This window comes from Esox lucius, chromosome 2, assembly GCF_011004845.1.
Source record: "Esox lucius isolate fEsoLuc1 chromosome 2, fEsoLuc1.pri, whole genome shotgun sequence".
NCBI classification, from domain to species: Eukaryota; Metazoa; Chordata; class Actinopteri; order Esociformes; family Esocidae; genus Esox; species Esox lucius.
The window spans coordinates 15,925,235-15,945,721 of NC_047570.1; the positions used below are offsets into that span (position 1 = coordinate 15,925,235).

Genomic DNA, 20,487 nt, shown 5'->3' on the forward strand with positions numbered 1-20,487 from the left:
CAGGCCATGGGCAGGTGAGCAGGTCAGTGGCCAGAAGAATTAGGCAACCGGAACAGCTTCTTTCCCAGTATGGTGGCTTTCAGCAACAAGACGTCTCATTCAAAGAGATAACACTATACTTACCATATCAAACAGCCGTAAATGTAAAAAATATGGCAATGCTTCCCGACACACCTTCTCTCCTCAAATATTGTGATGAAATCTTGAAGACAGCACCATGTTACAGCTAACTAACAGATAGTTGCCTAAAATTCGAAACAATTCCTGTCTGAAACTATAACACCAGGTAGGCCTATCGCCTATCACTGTTCTGAGAAAGATGCGTCGATAGTAGATTAATAACATTCTATGTGGATTGGCTAACATTATCAAAGACTCTTTACCAGCCAACCAACTAACCAAAACTGGAGAGAATTAAACCAGTGAACTAAAACTAATCTGGTTATGCTCGCACAACTTTGCATGCATGATGATCACACACACACAACAATTGATCCGCGCAGTTGTAATTTGGGTTCAAATAACAATGTTTTTAAAACATTAAATTAAAAGAATAAACATGCAATGTGTCATAATTATTTCTCGCTGAAGTAATCCAAGAAGTAATCATCCATTTTGAAAAGTATCTGTAATTCGATTACAATATTTTTATTGGTAACGTAATGGATTACAGTTACTGTTTTTTGTAATGCATTACACCCCAATTCTGAGTATAAGGTACAAAAAAACTCAGATGTTAGTAAGTGGGTCTCACTTTTTAATTAAATTAATGTAATAGTCAAACAATAGGAAATTACCAATACCAGTATTGGTTGGCAATGAACCACAACCAATTGCCACCAAAAGGTTTCTATGACTTGATTCAGTGTTTTCAGATGATACTAAAGGATAGACCTCTTGCCCTACAGTGGTGAACAGCATCATGAGGAGACATTATAAATATAGTGGCGAACAGCATCATAAGGAGACATTAGAAATATTTGATTTTGATTCAATTAATCATGTTTCCAAAGAGGCAATAATAGAATATTAATGGTTCAGAGAAGACATATAATGAACAAAGTGATCATTTGATTTTAGGATGGATGGGATAAACTTGGAATTGGATACCTATGAAATAGTTTGACATTATTATAGTCATATTTGATTTCCTTTAGAGTTTCAAAATATTTTTATCTAGAATATGGATGAACTTATTCTGTATATTTATTAGGCTCAATTGGATTACAAACCCGGTTATTAGGGTTGACCTTCCTACCCACATAAGAAAGGTACACAGAATCAGGAAGAGACTGAAATACATGCCTAGCACGTTCAATGTAACCTTTTCCTGTGGAAAAAAAATATTTAAATTGCAATGTTTGTGATTTTTGACCTATACAATATTCATCATCTAATCATCAGTGTATTATGAAGCCAGAAAAAAAAAATCTATAGTGTTATTATGTTGTTTAAAACGTTGTCTTTATTATTATCTTTTGGATGCCTGAACTTGTCAACAAACAACTTTAACTCCATCAACTAAAGTTAGGTTGTATGAAAAGACAGACAGTAAGCAGATAATTTGAAGTGGGAGAGAGGAGGAAAGAGTAAGATAGAAGGCAAGAACTGGGGCATTGCCACATGTTTAGGCAGATTAATTGCCTGGCTACTATCTTTTCATGGAATCTGTCTATTCTAATGACTTTGAGGAGCTCATTACACTGAAAAATATGACTCTAATAAAGACTATTCTCATTATCTACACCATACATGCTATTAATACTGTAGACTTCACAAAGAAGATCAGCTGTGATGAGGCACTTGAATATTGCAGTTGATTTACCAGCACAATGGTTGATGGCTCAGACAAAGAGCACCTTTTCAAAGGTTTCCATTAAAACATCTTGAATGAGATGTTTATCCTTTTGTTTTTAATGCAGGTGAAGAAATAATAATACGTAACTGTCAAACCTACTGTATGCCCATCATGGCTCAAGCAATGACATCTAATTTCATTTCATTTCTAGTACTGTCGTGCTGCCTGAAACGCAAGGTACTGGACTAACTGTTTTCAAGGACATCATAGAACTTGAATCATTATATAATTCACTATTACTGCACATGCTGGTCAGTGGTTGGTAACCAAATGACGGGTGCTGTTTGTATAAGCGGTGAAAGCTGTTACCGCGACAGAGACTCAATGTTGACAGATGAATGCACTTGTAACGCACGTCAGTCCACAGTGACGCCACTGCTCAGGGGTTGCCGTGACAACAAGATACAGGGCTATCTCCCTCTTTTCATCCCTGGCTGTCCCTGTAGAGATCAGGCTAATGCAGGAAAAAATTTAGCATTATATATTTTGTTTTGTGTCCCCCCTGTCACTCTCTCTCTTTACCTTTCTGAAACATGAACTTGAACACGCACACACTGGACAATGTGCAGAAATACTCTCTGTCGAGCCCTGAAGAATCAGTTGACCCAGACACGCTGTAGCTGCTCTCAGCCTTGACTTGAGACTCAATGTTAAATGACTGTTTCACATCTTTTTTCTTGATTTGATTTCTCACAGAAGTGAACAAAGCACCACTAGTGCTGGCATGGCACAGGCTGGGTCAAATTTAGCCCCAGGATTTACAGGACATTTCATTTCCCTTTGTGTGGGTGATTTCAGGTACCTGATTGTTGATTTGATGGTTGGAGATAACATCAAAGTCTAAACCAGGATTATTGAAATATGTCTGACTAGTTTGTCTATTTGGCAGGATCTCTTCAGTAAGTCAGACCCGTTTTTGGAAATATATCGAATCAACGATGATGGGACTGAGCAGCTTGTTCACAGAACTGAGGTAAAGTATACTGTATGTTAATTCCTGCCATATGTATCTACCGCCCCTACATTTGCAGTGAAAGTTATTCACGTCTCATCATGTACTCTTGCTGTTGCAGGTGATCAAAAACAACCTGAACCCTGTGTGGGAGCCTTTTAAAGTATCTCTCATCTCTTTGTGCAGCTGTGACGAGGACAGAAAGCTCAAGGTAGGAAACAAAGGAAGGGATGTTGGGATGGTTTTGAATTGCTGTTATGGTATTGATTAATTAATTATTCATTTTATTGTCAACTTTATGTCAATGACAACTTTATTTATAAAGCACATTTAAAACAATTGTCGTTGACCAAAGTGCTGTACAGGACAAAATATCAAAGTATACAAAATGTATGAAATTTACATGTAAAAAACTACGTAGATACGCATAACAAGACAGACAAAATAGCAGCACAGACATTTAATGCCCACTCAGCTAAGATTAAAAACCAGAGTAAAAAGGTGCGTCTTTAGCAATGACTGAAAGAGGGTATAGTTTGGGAATTTCGAGTATGCAGTGGTAGTCTATTCCAGAGGATGCGACCACCCACCGCGAAAGCTTGATCCCCTCTAGTTTTTAGCCTGGCTTTTGGGACAACTAGAAGTAACTGGTTAGCTGACTTGGGCTGGAGAATGACGATGTAAAAGTTCAGACAGATATTAAGGGGCCAATGCATTTAATGCCATTGGAGAGAGGCCAAAATTGGTGTTATATGCTCCCGTTTTCCTATACCGATTAAAAGTCGAGCGGCGGCATTTTGTACTACCTGGAGCCAATTTAGGGTTTTCTGATCCACCCCAAGGTACAAGGAATTACAGTAATCCAGTCAAGACGTAATAAATGCATGGATAACTTTCTCAAAATCCCTCAGAGGAAGATAGACCTTAACCGTGGCCAAAAGTCTTAGCTGAAAGAAGCTAGATTTCACTACTAGACTAATTTGCTTATCAAGTTTGAAGGAGCTATCAAAGATAAAACCAAGATTCTTAACAAACGGTCTACTACAAGGGGCTAGAGGGCCTAAGTGACCAAGAGGATCAACCAGCAAGTTACCTCGTCCACACATAAGAATCTCTGTCTTACATTCATTTAAAGTAAGAAAGTTTAGCGCCAACCAGATTTTTATGTCCTTTAAACAATCTAAGATAGGCTGCACAGAGTCTTTAGATGTTGTTTTTATCGGCATATAATTTTGTACATCGTCAGCAAAGCAATGAAAGGAGATATTGTGTTTCTTAAAAATGGACTCCAAGTGCAAAAAGGATGGGACCAAAACGGAGCCTTGGGGAACCCCACAAGTGAGAGGTGCCGTGGTTGATGAAACTTTGGCTAGATTGACTCAAAAACTCCTATAAGTCAGGTATGACTCGAACCGTTTTCAGGACAGTTCCTTTGATGCCAATGGACTGTTCAAGGCATGTCAAGAGAATCCTATGATCCACCATGTCAAAGGCTGCAGACAGGTCCAGAAGCACCAGAATAGCGGGGGTCCCTGAGTCAACAGTTTCAAGGAGATCATTAAAAACTCTTAAGAGTGCCATTTCAGTATTATGACATGGTTTGAAGCCAGACTGAAACATTTCCTGAATATCATGATTTTCTAAAAACATTGTCAATTGGTTTAGGACTACTCTCTCTAGTACTTTAGAGAGAAAAGGTAGCTTAGATATGGGCCTAAAATTTTTTTTTTACTAAGAGCCTGTGCTACAGCATGTTTAAAAGTAGCTGGAACACACCCAGAAATAAGGCAATTACTAATCAGAATAAGAATACTGGGCCCAACCGTATTAAAAATATATTTTAAAAGACGAGAGAGATTGGAATCCAGGGGACAGTTTGTGGGGTGCATGGTACAAACTACCATTGTTAATAATGAGAGTGATACAGACTCAAACTGATCGAAGACAGCTGAGATAGTAGAAGGAGTAGAAGGGTCTAAGGCGGAGGAAGTCGGTCATTTTTTTAGAGCAGCAATCCAATACATTTATTTTTTAAATCCTCACACAGTTTGGCTGATGGAACAATACAAGCCGCGCTACTGGGGTTTATCAGAGAGTTAAGACAGTTGAAGAGAACCTGAGGCCTATGATTATTGTTGAAAACAAGGTTTGATATAAATTGTGCTTTTGCAGCTTTAATAGTTTTGCAGCTGATAGTTAGTACAGCAGTAACGTAGCATTCCTAGGGAAACCTGGAGTTTATCCATTTCCATTTTCTTTCAGCTCGTCTGAGAGAACATCTGAGAGTGCGGGTACTGTCGTTTAGCCAAGGCTCTAAAGATGGCTTTTTGCGTTTAGATTTCAATGGCGCAACAGAGTCCAAGATATCAGTGCTAGTAGAATGCATGAGAGTAGTAAAATCATCAGCGCTAGGAGCACAGCTGTCATCTAGATTACACAACATAGACTCATTAAAAGCATTAGAAAAATGCAACAAGGGGTTAATCGCATGCAATTCATCCTTAGAGCAGGGAATTGTGACAGTAAACAAAACAGGCAGGTGATCTGATTTACAAATATCACACATTTTATCGACATGGATACATAAACCGTAAGACAACACAAGATCCAGTGTGTGCCCTTTATCATGTGTCCGACTGGTCACTGACTGAACGAGATTGAAGGAGTCTATAAGACTCGAAAAGTCCTTGACCAAAGGCCTATTTTTATTTATATTAAAATCACCAACAATTAAAAAACAATCGTAATCCAACATAATCGCAGCTAAAAAGTCATTGAAGTCTGTCAAAAAACCCTTATTGACTTTAGGTGGACGATAAACCACCGCGCACAAAACGGGAAAAGGATGGTTGAACTCAAACGGTCAAATGGTGAATGAACAGCAACTATTTTAGGGTTTTTTCTGTGTATCACAGTGCCTAGTCTGGGACTATGACTCCAGGGGAAAACATGACTTCATCGGAGAGTTCTATGCCACCTTCAGAGAAATGCAAAAAATTGGCAGTGGAAGCAAGGTTAGTCAAAAGGAAAGCGGGTGCTGTCCAGTCACATGACTGTTTCTTGTGTCAGATTTAACCCTGACAAAGACATAAACGGATGAAAGAAGACAGTGTTCTAACTATATTTCTGTATGTTCTGAAGGTCACATGGGATTGCATGAATCCAAAGTACAAACTAAGGAAGAAGAACTACAAAAACTCTGGGGTGGTCATCCTCAGTGAACTTAAGGTTAGCCATCCATGTCCTCAATGTCATCCATGTCCTCTATTCAACTCCCGAAAAACATGGAATAGTTACCAACTGCTCGTTTTAGAAATGTGATCATCTTCAGATTAATGTCCACCAACATTACCCACCTGTGTAAGATATTACATCTGTGGGTAGCTATCATTGCTTTTACTGCGATTTTAGTTCACATGTCTTTTAAAAAGTAAATGGTTTTAAATTGATATATTGGTTTTGTTTTCTCTCAGGCCCTTTATTAAGGCAGCCTATTTTATTGGAATTATTTAATTTGCACCATTATGTTTACTGCAGCCCACCTCATTCGATTGCTGCCAGTTGTCAATTCAAATCTCCTGCCAACACCAATGGGAGTGGGATCTCTAAATGGAATACAAATCACAGCTACCTGCTACACTCAGATTAAATTAAACCATCCTTAGTCTTAATTGTCATGCTTACTACATAGTACCTGTTTTCTAAACCGTAATTGCTAATTCATTGTTGTTACGTAATAGATTAAATTGACATTTCTTGTAGTTTTGCAACCTTTTTTAGTAATTGGTACATCCAATGGTTAAAACTGCAATACAATTTCTTTGACAAGATTAATCTAAAAACATTGCAGGGTGTCCCACCAAGTCTGATTCCCAACATCTGGGGTTTCATTAAAACCCAACATTCTCTCTGTTCTGCAGCTTCACAGAGTGTATTCCTTTCTGGACTACATCATGGGAGGATGCCAAATTCACTTTACAGTAAGTTGAGGAGACAGTGTCATGTGTCATTATCACTTAGCAGCAAGGTGCAGTGCTATGCTAACTTTCAAATGATGTATGATCGATTGACTGCCTGACAGTTCTGTTCATATTAATTACTACTTGACTTCAGAATGTTTCAACATGTTAGTATAATTATACTGGTGTCATCGAGAACCGTTTTGATACTGTTTGAACTGTTATATTGTCGAAGAGTGAAAGCTTACATTGCATTCTGCATTTTTAAACTAGTGACATTTTACCCTTGAAAACATTTGCATTTGCTTTGGGTAAAATACCGTTGGTTAAGGGGAACTGTGATGTTAGGAGATCGCACTGCTTAATGGTTTTAATTACTTTACACTTAAATGGTATTACATTACTTTACACTGATATAGAACACTATAGAAGTTGGTTGACAATGTAGTAATGATTGGGAAGGTCTCCAGTTTTCTCTGTACTTATATTTTCAACACGGCTGACTTAATAAAGTCCTTTCACCTCCTTAAATTCCCAGAATTTATTCTGTTCATTATGCTGCAACAAAACATTGATAATGAGGCCCTAGCCTAGTATGGTGTTTGGTTTTACCTTGCATTCTTTACAGTACTCTGTACATTTGTAATTGCACTAGGTAGCCATTGACTTCACAGCGTCCAACGGGGACCCTCGGAACAGCTGCTCCCTACACTACATCAACCCATACCAGCCCAATGAGTATCTGAAGGCTTTGATAGCGGTGGGGGAGATCTGTCAGGATTATGACAGGTTAGTCAGCAACCCGTGTCTTAGCCTAGCCCCAGCCTGATCTCGGTGCTGCTGTCTGAATGTCGTTCTTTTTGCATACCATTTGTCTCATAATGTACTTAGCCAGTGGCTCTAATTCATCTGATTCCCAGCTATCAGCCTATAATGGAAATTGTCAAGCACTGACATAGTATGTAATAGAATTCTAAGAGGAATCTAACAAAGTGTGTGGCTCACAGATGCGTGGCGTGGAAAATAAATGATAGAGTTGAACAATTGTCAGCCATTTCATAACATACGTTTCCACTATGAACTTGAATATTTTGCAAGGACATTTTAAAACGGATGCCTAGTAATTTGATTGTCTGTCTAAGCTGAAAAACTGTCTGAAAGTTCACCAAATTATTACAGTACAGTTTTCTTCAGAACAGACTATAATAGGATAGTATTAAACTATTGTAAGACAAAGACACCACCTAATCTTTCCACATGCATGACATTAACATTATGAGCTCTAAAATGTGTTCACTATACCTTACATAAAATACCACTGAATTACTGTGAATAACTGTAAAAGATGTAACTGCATATCTCAATTAATCTGATTGATTTCAAATGTTCACTATGCAGAATATTGCTGGATGGATTTTTCACTGGTAAACCTTGGGGGCTTATACCATTATGGACTACTATGCTATTATATGCAGAGTGCTTTGGCCATTGTGTGATCTGTATGCTGATAGTGGGCCTGTGTTGTTGGTAAAGCATAGCTCTTGCAACACCAGAGTGGGTTTAATTCCCACATGGAGCCAGAATGTAAAAAGTATGAAAATGTATACACTTAAGTTGCTTTCAGTAAAAGTGTCTTAAATGTAAAATCTTTCAGACATTCTTTCAGCTTTAAGGTTGAGTCTGTTATCTACAAGGAGAGCAGAATAAACACATGCGCAGACCAAAATCTACACTTTTGTTCCAACACACTAAATAGCCAATGGTGTGATCTACATCACTATCCCAATAACAAACTCAATCTCAGAAACTGTATAATCAATAAACACTTTTATAAATGCCCCATAGTTTCTTCTAAATGGGAAGAAACTTTCCTGGGTACAAATACATGTGTATTTCAGTATTTTGTATATTTGAGTATTTTTAAATACACATACCAAAACATGTTAGAATTTGATTGGTTATTTGTCAATAGATAACCACATTGTAGGTAACAGGATTTTTGTAATACTTTTTTCAAATCATATTTAAAAAAGACCTCATTTAAATGCATAGGAGCATACAAACATCTCAGTCAATGCGTTTACATTTTTCAAATATTTTTAATTGTATTTCCAATTAAGTTGCAATATTAAACTACAGGCTTTCAAATAAATGTATCTGAATATATTAAATGTATGTGAAAGCCAGGTCTGAGGCATTAACCAAATCTAATGCAGAATAATTAACTGATCTGGCTGGTCTGCTGAGATTTTCTGCTGCTATCATTTCTGTGTTTGGCTCAAGGCAGGATGGTGCAGAGGGCTGTAGACAGCACATCTTGTCCCACCTTTGGCGGTGGACGCCGCATGTCCTCTGTCCCTTGGTGCTCTCTGCCCTCTGTGATATCCTGTCTCTGAGCCTGCAGTCTCTGTCTGTGTCCCACAGAGTGGCCAAATTCTCCATGAAGGGTGCTGTGTGTGTGTGTGTGTGGGGGGGGGGGGTTGGGGGGACCGTTACCCGGAGCCAGAGGAGAGGAACCCCCACAACGACCCAGCAGAATGGGCTGTGAGGAAGGGATAGGACGGGACAGTGTAGAGGACGGATGTGAGTCACTAGTTGATCCATGGGCAACAGTGCAACACGGCAGAATAAGGATGTGCAGGGCTCTCAGGGGTTTTCGGTAATGGTTTTAATGGTTTTAATGGCTGGGGAGAGTTGGAGAGACTGGATGCATATTATCTGTGTGGGCGGTGATTTCTGTTTAGTAAATCTATTCTGGAAGTTATCTTGTGAGGACAAAAGAGAAGTTATGGAGGGCAACAGAGGAAATGCCAACATATGCCCTGTCATAATTAAACCACCTATTCTGATATTTTGTTTAGGAAATCCGGTGATATACAAGATGAAAATGAACCACTTTCAGGATATGTAATTGTACTATATAATAGTAATTGACTACTATGAATATTATATTTTTTATTTCTTAATGAGTAATTTAGTATTTGTTAAAGATGCACATGGGTTATAAGAGGCAGCATACAGGAACATCTTAATTAGTGACACATTCTATTTTATCTGGTCTATTTTTGAGGAAATAATATTAATGTCTGTCAGCTCAGAGCCAAATGAGGATTTCTACTATGAGTCACACCAGGGTCCGCTCCTACTGTTGAAAGTGTGGGGAACGCTGGCTGACTGCTTAAAGATCACAAGAGATAAACTGTTCTAAAGTGACAAACTCTAGCTACCTGGAAGAGAAATGTGTGGGTGGTTAACAGCATGGTGTGTACATACATGGTGCATACATGCCTTTAGGTGTTGCTCCTTCTTTATATAGCATGGTCTTCACACGTCACACCTCTGTTATTCAGGTTCACAATGTTGGCACGCAAGTCTGTGGTAGGCGTCTGGTGACGTGTGGTGAAGCCCTCACATTCACAGAGTGCCCTGACATTCATAGAGTAAGAGTTGGATTCGGAGAGTGATACCTTTTTGTTCTGAGATGGAAGTGGCTGGTTCTCCTGCTGAGAGGAAACGTGTATTCAGTGAAGACCTCCCTTGATGCAGGATCCACTCTCACATCCTGTCATGGGGAATTGAGAAAGAGGTGCTACCATGTGTCAGACATCACTAAGCCCACACGTTGGTTCCATCCTCATTAACAGATCTGGGAACAGTGTCACATCTGGCTTAAATCTCTCATTTTTGGTGTAACTGCCGATGTGGCAATCCACCAGAGATGTATGCTGACATTCTGTTAAGCATAATTAGTTTTGTACCTGGGTCTTACCCATAAGTACAGACATGAACTGCATAAGAAAACCCTTGAGAAAACTAGACACAGAATCAGACCACCACTCCACACACTAACTGAATAAACATTGATATTCTAATACTATAGGTAGATATGATGTTTGATCCATGCTCAGTTGGAAAAGATACCAAATAATCCTATAATGTTTCGCACAATCAAAGAGAATGTCTTCAGAGAGAACATATTTTTTGTCTGAGGAATCCCTTGCCAGATTTGAAAGCTGGTCTCTTTCACACTGTCAGTGCTTCATACCTGTGGCATCTCCACGTCCCTTATTTCTACTGAAATAAAAATTAGTTGTTTTGGGAATCCCATATCTCCACTGGAAGTATTTTTGCAGCCTTTTCTTTTGATGTTATAGGACCTTCAACAAAGAGAAAATATGCATTGGCAAGACTTGGAAACTTTGAGAAGTCATTTAGGTTTTAATTGTTTAGTCTAATGGGTTGTGATTAATTTCCTGTTTGGACAAAACACCACAGACAAGAAAGAATAAAAAGATAACTGACAAATAAACAACTAGCACCAAAAGCACAATGCAACACTTAGCTATTCTATTGGAAAACTGTCAACTTTTGACTTCTTTTCAGCCTAGTTGAATATGTGGAAGACCCATTCCTTCCCAGCTCTTCATGAAATAAGTGACAATAATTAACAAAAAACTCCGCCCAACCAGACCCTGCTTGCACTTCATCTACTAATTTGTTAGGATTTGCTGTCAGAGAAAATTAGTTTTCGCCATGTTGTGTCTCAGACAATTTTGCAACCTCTGTTGCTCCCACAGGTTATTCCGGTCCTTTCTGCCCTGAGGGATTAATTAAAAGCAGGATTAGCCATTTACAGCATCTCTGTAATTCTCCCCATGCCGGGAGGTGGAAGAGAGGTGTGCTCTTCCCTCTTTCTTCAGCTGATGAAGATGGAGTTGTCCTCCCCCTCAAAGAATAGCCAAAGTGTTGAAGGGAAGAAAAATATATTGAGTTAGCTGGTGGTACAGAGAAAGATGCCTTCTTCGGCATTCCTTAATTGATCCAGGCTGTGATAATGAACATTATAAAGGATGGTTTTGGGGAATGACGTTATACATGTATTGTAGTGTACCAAGCCCAGTATTAATAAAGAATATACATATCATTTTGATGGACTTGCTTTTTAGGTGCTTCACTGTCAATCTTTAGATAAAGGAGTATGAGTACGTAAACAAGCTGTGTGTATGGGAGATGTTAGCATTCTTTACGCATTAGGAAAGCAGTTAACATTTTCTGTGATTTTGGTTCTGGGCACAGCTTCTCTCTCACAGCAGTGATGTATTTTGCTATTTCATAGGTGCCATGCTCGAGAGTGGCAACCAGAGAGACCAGACGGAGCAAGCCCAATCAAAGATTATTAAAAGCACAGTGTTCATCATTCTTAAGTTTTCCATTATATTGTGCTGGAGAGTATGTACCAGTGATGGGTAATAAAGTTTAAAGTAAAGGGAATGCTTTAGTTGTTCCTAATAAGGGTTTACAGGTAATCCTTATTTTAATGCTGATTGCTTCCTGCTTTAGGATTCCTAGCCCATGTCATCAATCTTTCCCTGCTGCAGTAAATAAATAAATCAAATTTAAAATGTTAACAGCTGAAACCAAGTTGTTATTATGGAGATAGCTCAGAGTACTATGGTGCTCAATGCATCTTGATTTCTGTATATTAGTCATTTTGTGCTGGAGAATAAAATGATCTAACCTCATAGGTACAAATAGACAGGATCATAGAAGCAATTATTCAACTGGAATTTCTTTGGCCTGACGGGTTGAATTGTAAACTGGTCTTAAAAATAAGGTATTTGCAGTTTAGATGCTAATTTCTCAACAGTTATTTTCCGTTTGATAAGTGACAGTATATTGTTCATTGTAATAGCGACAACTGTTATTATATGTTATTGATTTACAATACTTTAAATTTCAGTGACAAAAGATTTTCTGCCTTGGGATTTGGTGCCAGAATTCCACCCAATTATGAGGTGAGTTTAATTGTTAATATGCCCCCAACCCCATTTCTTATTTTCCCCTGTGAGCATCTGTTATTTTCAACACATATGCTTGTGTTCTTATCTAGCATTGGTTTTTGCCCTTTTGTCTATATATTGAACAGTCTGATGACCTATTTCCTGACACCATTCATCACTGTCAAAATCTCACATTTCAAATTCATAATTGAGTTTATTTTTACTCCCTTATCAGAAAATACCAACCTGTCTGTGAGATAATAACATTTTCTGAGGAAATTCTAATAATTGCCAGCAGGCTGTCTGGAGCCAGGCTCCTTGGTGTTAAAGGCCAGTTGTCAGAAGGTTTCAGAAGTGAGAAAGGAGCATTTGTTCAAGCAGATTTGACCTGGAGAAAACAGACAAGTCGTGGTTTTAACTAGCAACCTGGAAAGTGCTACGTGCACACAACAGACACACATACAGGCACTCTCCGCATCCAGAGATGGAGAGAACTAACAGAAAGCAGGGCTACCATGATCATCCTGTGTTCTTTTCTGATGGTGTAATAGTCTTGACGACAGTGTGTTCGGTATTTCTGTTTTAAAAACATCAATCTGACTTTGCAAATGTAAAAAACTTGACAGAAAAGTTATTTTGATAGGAACATGCCACTTCTAATGTAATTCTGTACCCCACACTAGGAAATTCTGTGTTGTTCAGCACTGCCTTAGAATAGACCAAGAGTGTAAAGCTGATGTATTTACCACAAATTAGTAAAAGCTCACAAAGGCTGTTTGTTTGTGGTTTTGTTTAATATCGATGGAATATGTCTTATCTAGGTAAATACTCAAAGTAAGCCTTATTTGGACTTTAATTTAGTTAGTTGAATATCACAATACCTCACCTATTTAAATGTACTAATTAAAAATGTTAGCAAGGACAATTATTTTCATAAAAATATGAGTGAAGTTGAATTTTCGCAGTAGAATCCTGAACTATATACTTCCTCTGTATTTTTCTGTTCATAAAATACCACAAATGGAAATATAACCTGTGTCTGTGTCTGGTTGTACTAATTACAATCAAGCATATATGCTCTTTTGCGTTTCGTTTGCATGGCGGAGATGTACCCCAATGCACCCCTATTAGGCTAGAACAGACCTCTCGGATACACACCAAGTTCTGGATATTACAGACTTCATCCCTGGTGTTCATCCTCCAGACGTATTCATACCCCATGTTGCACTATTTGGCCTAGTTCTAGAGTAAAAATAACTGTCAATGAAGAATCTCCAAGAGTCTACCACTAGACTAAATCCCTGTCAAGGATACGCACAAAGATTAAAATGGTGCTGTCGCTTCTAAACCTAGTAATTAATTCCCACAGCCATTGTTTGTTTAGCAATAAGCAATGCACAATTGAATAGAATGAACATACTTATTTGCTCTCTTGGTCCTGATAAAACTGTTGTTATCCAAATGCAATTAGTAAATATATTTAATCTAGGGTATCGGCAGAAGAAAGCTGCTGATGCAGTTAGAATACCCAGGTCCCACTGTTTCTCAAATCCTATTTGTTAGTTACGTTTCAAACATTTATGGTTTAATCTTACAATTTAATATAGGTAAAATCACTTAAACCAAAAAATATTACACCAATCTCAGTCTTGATGTTAGACCATTGTGTTGCATCAAGTTACTTAGCTAGCTAGACATCTGTTGAGGATAAAAACGAATGATCAAAAAATAGGAAATTAGACTGGGCCAGAGCCAAAAGTAGAACTCCTCCAGAGTTGTAGTAATTTTAGATTATGGAAAACATTTGACACCTTGTACATTTATCAATATATCTGCTGACAGGAAAATCTATGAAAGACACCAAATAGCTCTATCAAGTAAGGCATCGAATAGCTCCATCTTAAACCGTGACTACACACAAAACAACGTAGAACATGGAGGCCTTGCCCTACGAAACAAAACGTGACTACTAGTCTTTTCCGTATCATGCTCACCCTTACCACTATACAACCTCTAACATCCTGGAGTATGTGGTGAAGTGTGCAAAGCCCGTTTCTGCACTCCATTCGGCCCATTATATGTGAAACAAATCTCAGTAACCTAGAAATCTCTCAAACATGATATAAACTGCCTAAGTGTCCTCCAGGGTGAAATGCCCCTGTAAGGTCATATACTTTATTATTATTCCGCAGCTAGTCAGACATTTAAAAGATTGTAAAATGTGAAACATAGTCTATTTAGTGTCCTTGAGGACCCCAGAATTCCAAATGAGGCATTAAAATTCCAATAATTTACCATATTTTATTTTCCGTGAAACAGGTATCTCATGACTTTGCCATCAATTTCAACCCAGAGGACGATGAATGTGAAGGTAAGAGAGACGAGGCCTTGTCAGAGTTTCTCTTGGAATACCACAGCTGCTCGGCCCAACCCTTTATGTGTCTTTACCACTGATATTTCACAATGAAAAACAAGCACACCAGAGAAATGTGGGCTTTTTCTCCTCTGAATCCAACTAGAATGAACACAGAGACCTACAGATTTCCATTTCCAGTAAAATATTGATCCCTACTTCTCTTGCTCTCTGTGTCCCTACATCCAAGTGCTGCTTGATGGTGCATACTCACAATAGAATGTGTGTGTGTGCGTGTCTGTGTGTGTGCACGCGTGTGCATGTTGCGTTTGTGTGTGTGTGCCTGCGTGTTTGTCTGTGTGTGTGTGTGTGTGTGTGTGTGAATGTTTGTGTGCATGCTTGATCAGAAATCCAGGGGGTGGTGGAGGCCTACCAGAACTGCCTGCCTAAGATTCAGCTGTATGGCCCCACCAACGTCTCTCCCATCATCAGCAGGATAGCCAAGCTTTCAGCAGGAGAAGCCACCGTAAAAGAAGCCTCGGTTAGTGTCTCTTTTCTTCTTTTGGAAATGGTAGATATTTTTTTCAATCTGTCTCTATAAAATCTACCTTTTAAAAGCCACATGGGGTGAGGGCATGGGGTGGGAACATGGGGTGGGGACGGCATGGGGTGGGGTCAAAGGGTTGAGACATGGTGTGGGAAAATGGTTGGGGATGGCATGGGATGGGGACAGCATGGGGTGAGAACATGGGGTGGGGACATGGGGTGGGAACTTGGGATGGGAACATGGGGTAACACGACTTAGACAGCTAGTCAGCACCCATAAAAGTGTTAGGGACAGGATATCCCTGTAGAAAGAGGGGAACCTGCCAGCAAGGATGGTTCATGAATACAGTACCTTCAAGCCCCAGGGCCAGACAATTCTTTATCACTGACCCTGCTAAAGACATGAGTCTTCAGTAAAGGCTTAAAGGTTGAGACTGCGTCTCTCATATGAATTGACAGATCATTCCACATAAATGGAGCTGTGTGGCAGAAAGTCCTGCCTTCCGCTGTTTGTTTTTATTTTAGTACTTATTAAGTAAGGAGTCCGTCTTGTGACCGTAGCGTGTGTATAGGTACTGTACTGTATGTATGACTGGACCAATTCAGAGAGAAAAGATCCATGTAATGCTTTTTGGTGTAAAGAGACTAGTAAGGGAGTAATGTGATTTAAAAAAAAATACATCAAGATTGTATTGAGCACTAATTAAAGTGTTTTATCGGTGTAGCCATGGAGAAAAGTCTTGCAATAGTCTATTCTCCAAAACAATAAAATCATGGATTAGCTTTTCTACATATTTCTGGACTTCCATTTTTGCAAAATATAGGATATGTAAAAAAGCTGCTCTTCAAATATCTTTTATATGTTCATTAATAAAAAAAGGTTTGGGATGTCCAGTATAGGCATGTATGACATAGAAATGTCCAGTAGAGGCATGCATGATGTAAAGATGTCCAGTAGAGGCATGTATGATACAGAGATGTCCAGTAGAGGCATGTATGATGTAAAGATGTCCAGTAGAGGCATGTATGATACAGAGATGTCCAGTAAATGCATGTATGATATAGAAATGTCCAGTAGATGCATGTATGATATAGAGATGTCCAGTAGAGGCATGTATGATATAGAAATGTCCAGTAAAGGCATGTATGATATAGAGATGTCCAGTAAAGGAATGTATGATATATAGATGTCCAGTAGAGGCATGTATGATATAGAGATGTCCAGTAAAGGCATGTATGATATGGAAATGTTCAGATTTAGTGCTCTACATCAGTGGTTACCAACCAGGGGTACTTGGCCTCTCCACAGGGGGTACTTGAAAACACTCATGACACCATAGGCTTACTAGTGAAATTAACGTGAGGGGGTACTTCAGGGATACTCCAAGCAGAGCAAAATTCTATCCGTGGTACAATAAATGAAAAAGGTTGAGAACCACTGCTCTACATAACACAGGCCTGTATTATGCCATGTGAAATTCTGAATGTGCATCTGTGTGTTTTAAATAGCAGCCCTGTTGTCTTTTCTGTCCCCCTATTCAGCGCTACCACATCCTGCTGATCCTTACGGACGGCGTGGTGACAGACATGGCAGATACACGTGAGGCCATTGTACGCGCCTCCTACCAGCCTCTGTCCATCATCATTGTTGGCGTGGGCAACGCAGACTTCACCGACATGCAGATCCTGGATGGGGATGATGGGGTGCTCCGCTCACCCAAAGGAGAGCCAGTTCTCAGGGACATCGTGCAGTTTGTGCCCTTCAGAGACTTTAAAACGGTCAGTATTCCAATCCTTGTATCTATCTTCTTATCCATCTCACCCTCCCCGTCTCCTTCACCCTCCTCCTCTTCACACATGCCGCTGTCATGCTCCAACCAAGTCAATGGAATAGAGGTGTGGGTCTCCAAGGTCTTACAGCATTACGTTTTATAGGGATTCTAGAGGCCATTACATTTCATACTGTGACCTCCAAAACCTATTCAGTTAGACCATAATCCTCAATGGGGCATTGGTGACACACTAGGAGGAAGGCTGCCTCTTCTCTGTTGGGTGAGGCTGGAGGAGCTTCACAAATGCCTCAAATTCCTTTACTCACCAGCCAAGGAAATACATTAATATGAAAATGTGATGTGGAAAAATGCAAAAATTCCTCCAAAATGTTCATGTGGTATGTCTTTGTGCTCTCCAACATCCTCTTTCCACTTGGCCACTGACCCCATACAACACACAACAAACGACACGTGTTTTCCCCGTCTTTCCATTTTGCCAAAGGTTTAATTGGATTTGGGTGCCAGGTTGGCCTATGGAAATGCTAGCAGCTTGCTGTGTTAGACTACAAGCATAAACCTTGGGTCTAAGTAACATTTTCTGTCTTGTGCCAGACTTGTCCAGATTACAGCTGTGTTGTATTTGTCGCAGGCCTCACCCGCAGCCTTGGCCAAGTGTGTCCTGGCGGAGGTGCCAAAACAGGTGGTGGAGTACTACAGCCACAAGGCCATCTGCCCCATGCCTCCCCTCCCGTCATGTGACTTCCCTGCCTCCCTTGCCAACACCCCTACGGAATAGCTGCCAGCAGTGGGAACCACCGCCTGACCATGTCCCAGTCCAGCAGAGAGAGATGGTGTGGATGGCTGCTCCGGACTAAGGGCCACAGTCATGTTGTGATGATTCCTTTTTCATTCACACAGTGTTTACACTCCGACTGGAAACGTATGACTTCGGATTGTTTTTTGTTCTCTCCTTTGGAATCATGTCCCTCTGCACTGTATCTGTCTGACTGTTCAGCATCCTTATCCTTTGTGTTCAGCGCGACACTGGCGCCTTCCTCATCTTCCTCTCTGTTCAGCACAATGCTGGAGCCTTCATCCTTTTCATTGCTGTTCAGCACGATGCTGGAGCCTTCATCCTTTTTTTCCTGTTTTGTGGAATCCCTCTCAGAGTTTATCACCTATTGATCACAACGCCCTTTGTTCCCCATTGCAGTGAAACTGGCACCTCAGCAGTTTTTCTGTGCCTGCTATGTCTCTCTAAGTTGCTTACTGTCTGAAGAGACTGCCAATGGAAGGGATGATTGGAGGGGGATGTTAACATATCAAACCACATGCGTCTTTGAATGTTGAGGAAAGAGATTCAGGTAACACTTGATTTGAGCATTCTGACACGATACCGACATAGATAACAAAGTCACAAATAGTAAATGCAATCCTTTTGTAATATATATCTTACTTAACAAAGTGTCATTGCTTAGTGGTTTATTCCAGATTTAGATGAAGTGGTTTATTCCAGATGTGACATAAATCTATGTTATGCAAATCTCAACATCAGGTTTATAATAACATTATACTGGCATTGTGACAGATAATTCAAATAAAATATTACAGAGGAGTATACAGAAGTATACAAAGGTCTACATTAAGATTACTCAGCTTGTTGCCTCCTTATGAAGCATTACATAGAGATTTCACTTTTTCCAAATCCTCCCCAGGTTACTTCTATTTATTTCATCTGAGTCAAATTATAAATAGGGCTATTCCCTGTGTTGTTGTATCACAAGGCTGTGTTATATTGTCTCAGTAACTTATTAGTTAACCATCCATCGTACTGTATTTCTCACGTGAAAAACCTCACTGCACTCTCTGGTAATTTGAATACTATATGGCGAAATTAAATGTTTTATACTGTATGAACTGCAAATATTAAGAGAGTTTTGGTCTGTGCAATTTGACATTAATAATGGTCAGAGAGGTGGGAAAATGGCCGTGTATTGTTTTTCCTCTATTGACATTTCTTTGTTAATTAACACTTTGACTTAATGATTGTACAAATCAAGGGTAAGAAGCATGGCACACAATGCCATACACTTAAAGGGTTTGGCCCAGATTCATATTTGGGTAAAAGTTCTCTTATCCTGAGTTGTTCCTGAAGACACCCAGTCATTTTCAAAACAATCCATTATTCAGCTCTGTCACAGTCTGTAATTAGCATTATTAGCATTGTCCAAATTTATGAATGGAAACAGTGCGTCCCAATTTTCAAAAACTGCATTGCAAGCGGAAAACTTTGATATCCACACTGGGGCTGGAATGGGTGACATGGATGGGGAAATGAATGAAGAACATTTATTAATTACAACATCAGTAGTCATTTATTAAAGTGCATCAATTATCTTATTTATTTGTTTTATATTTTATACTTTATTTTGAGGAATACAACATTGTCAGGTTCTTTGAGATAAACAACACTACTAGTCTTAGGAGTGTTTTGTATGAAGGTAAAACAGCGACACAGGTTTCTTTGTTTTAAAAATGTGTTCACACTTTACATTACTTTTGTAGTTGGAAAATGTTTTGTACACTTGTAAATAAATATTAGCAAACTTGGAATTGCTTTTGTAGTTGTATAAAATCTGCACAACAGTAACTAACTTGATATTTGGAATCATGCAACTCATTAAAAACACTTGTCAACATGAAATACGAACGCTCAGAGTTTTGTCACAAAAATTTCACTGGAACTGTGACAAAAGGATTTTTATTTGTAAATCACAGTCTGCGGTAGTATGTTTCACAGCGTTTGCAAGCAGAGATACCCATGAGGACACTGACTGGCATGGCATAGCTTTTTCTTATGGGTATCTCTGCTTGCAAACGCTGTGAAACGTACTACCGCAGACTCTGATTTACAAAAATAAATTATTTTATCACAGTTCTAGCTTTTTGTGACAAAACTCTGAGCGTCAGTATATTACATTGGCAATTGTTATTAATGAGTTGCATGATTCCAAATATCAAGTTAGTTACAATTGTGCACATTTCTATACTTTTTTACAAGTTTGAAAAACGAAAAGTAATTACAAGTTTGCAAATTTATTTTACAAGTGTACAAAACCTTTTTACAATTAAAATAGTAATTCCAAGTAAGCACATTTTTTTAGTGTGCAACCTTATTTACAATTATAAAAAATGTATGTCGCTGTTTTACCTTCATAATTTTGGAGTAGTTTTCTGCTTGCAATGCAGCCTTTGTAAATTGGGATG

At 39.0% G+C, this 20,487-nt stretch overlaps 1 protein-coding gene across 2 annotated transcripts in view; it reads left to right on the top strand.

Moving 5' to 3' along the window:
- The window catches only part of cpne7 (copine VII), a 55,836-nt gene extending 36,462 nt beyond the window's left edge, over positions 1 to 19,374 (top strand). For both annotated transcript variants that reach the window (XM_020052318.3, XM_010903876.4), the window contains 11 exons: positions 2,748 to 2,831; positions 2,932 to 3,021; positions 5,726 to 5,824; positions 5,952 to 6,038; positions 6,731 to 6,790; positions 7,425 to 7,558; positions 12,510 to 12,564; positions 14,869 to 14,920; positions 15,310 to 15,443; positions 16,991 to 17,227; positions 17,870 to 19,374. In XM_020052318.3, the coding sequence (XP_019907877.2) occupies positions 2,748 to 2,831; positions 2,932 to 3,021; positions 5,726 to 5,824; positions 5,952 to 6,038; positions 6,731 to 6,790; positions 7,425 to 7,558; positions 12,510 to 12,564; positions 14,869 to 14,920; positions 15,310 to 15,443; positions 16,991 to 17,227; positions 17,870 to 18,016 (1,179 nt within the window). In that variant the 3' untranslated portion in view covers positions 18,017 to 19,374. The remainder of the gene's footprint in view (positions 1 to 2,747; positions 2,832 to 2,931; positions 3,022 to 5,725; positions 5,825 to 5,951; positions 6,039 to 6,730; positions 6,791 to 7,424; positions 7,559 to 12,509; positions 12,565 to 14,868; positions 14,921 to 15,309; positions 15,444 to 16,990; positions 17,228 to 17,869) is intronic.
- Positions 19,375 to 20,487: the final 1,113 nt, after the last annotated feature.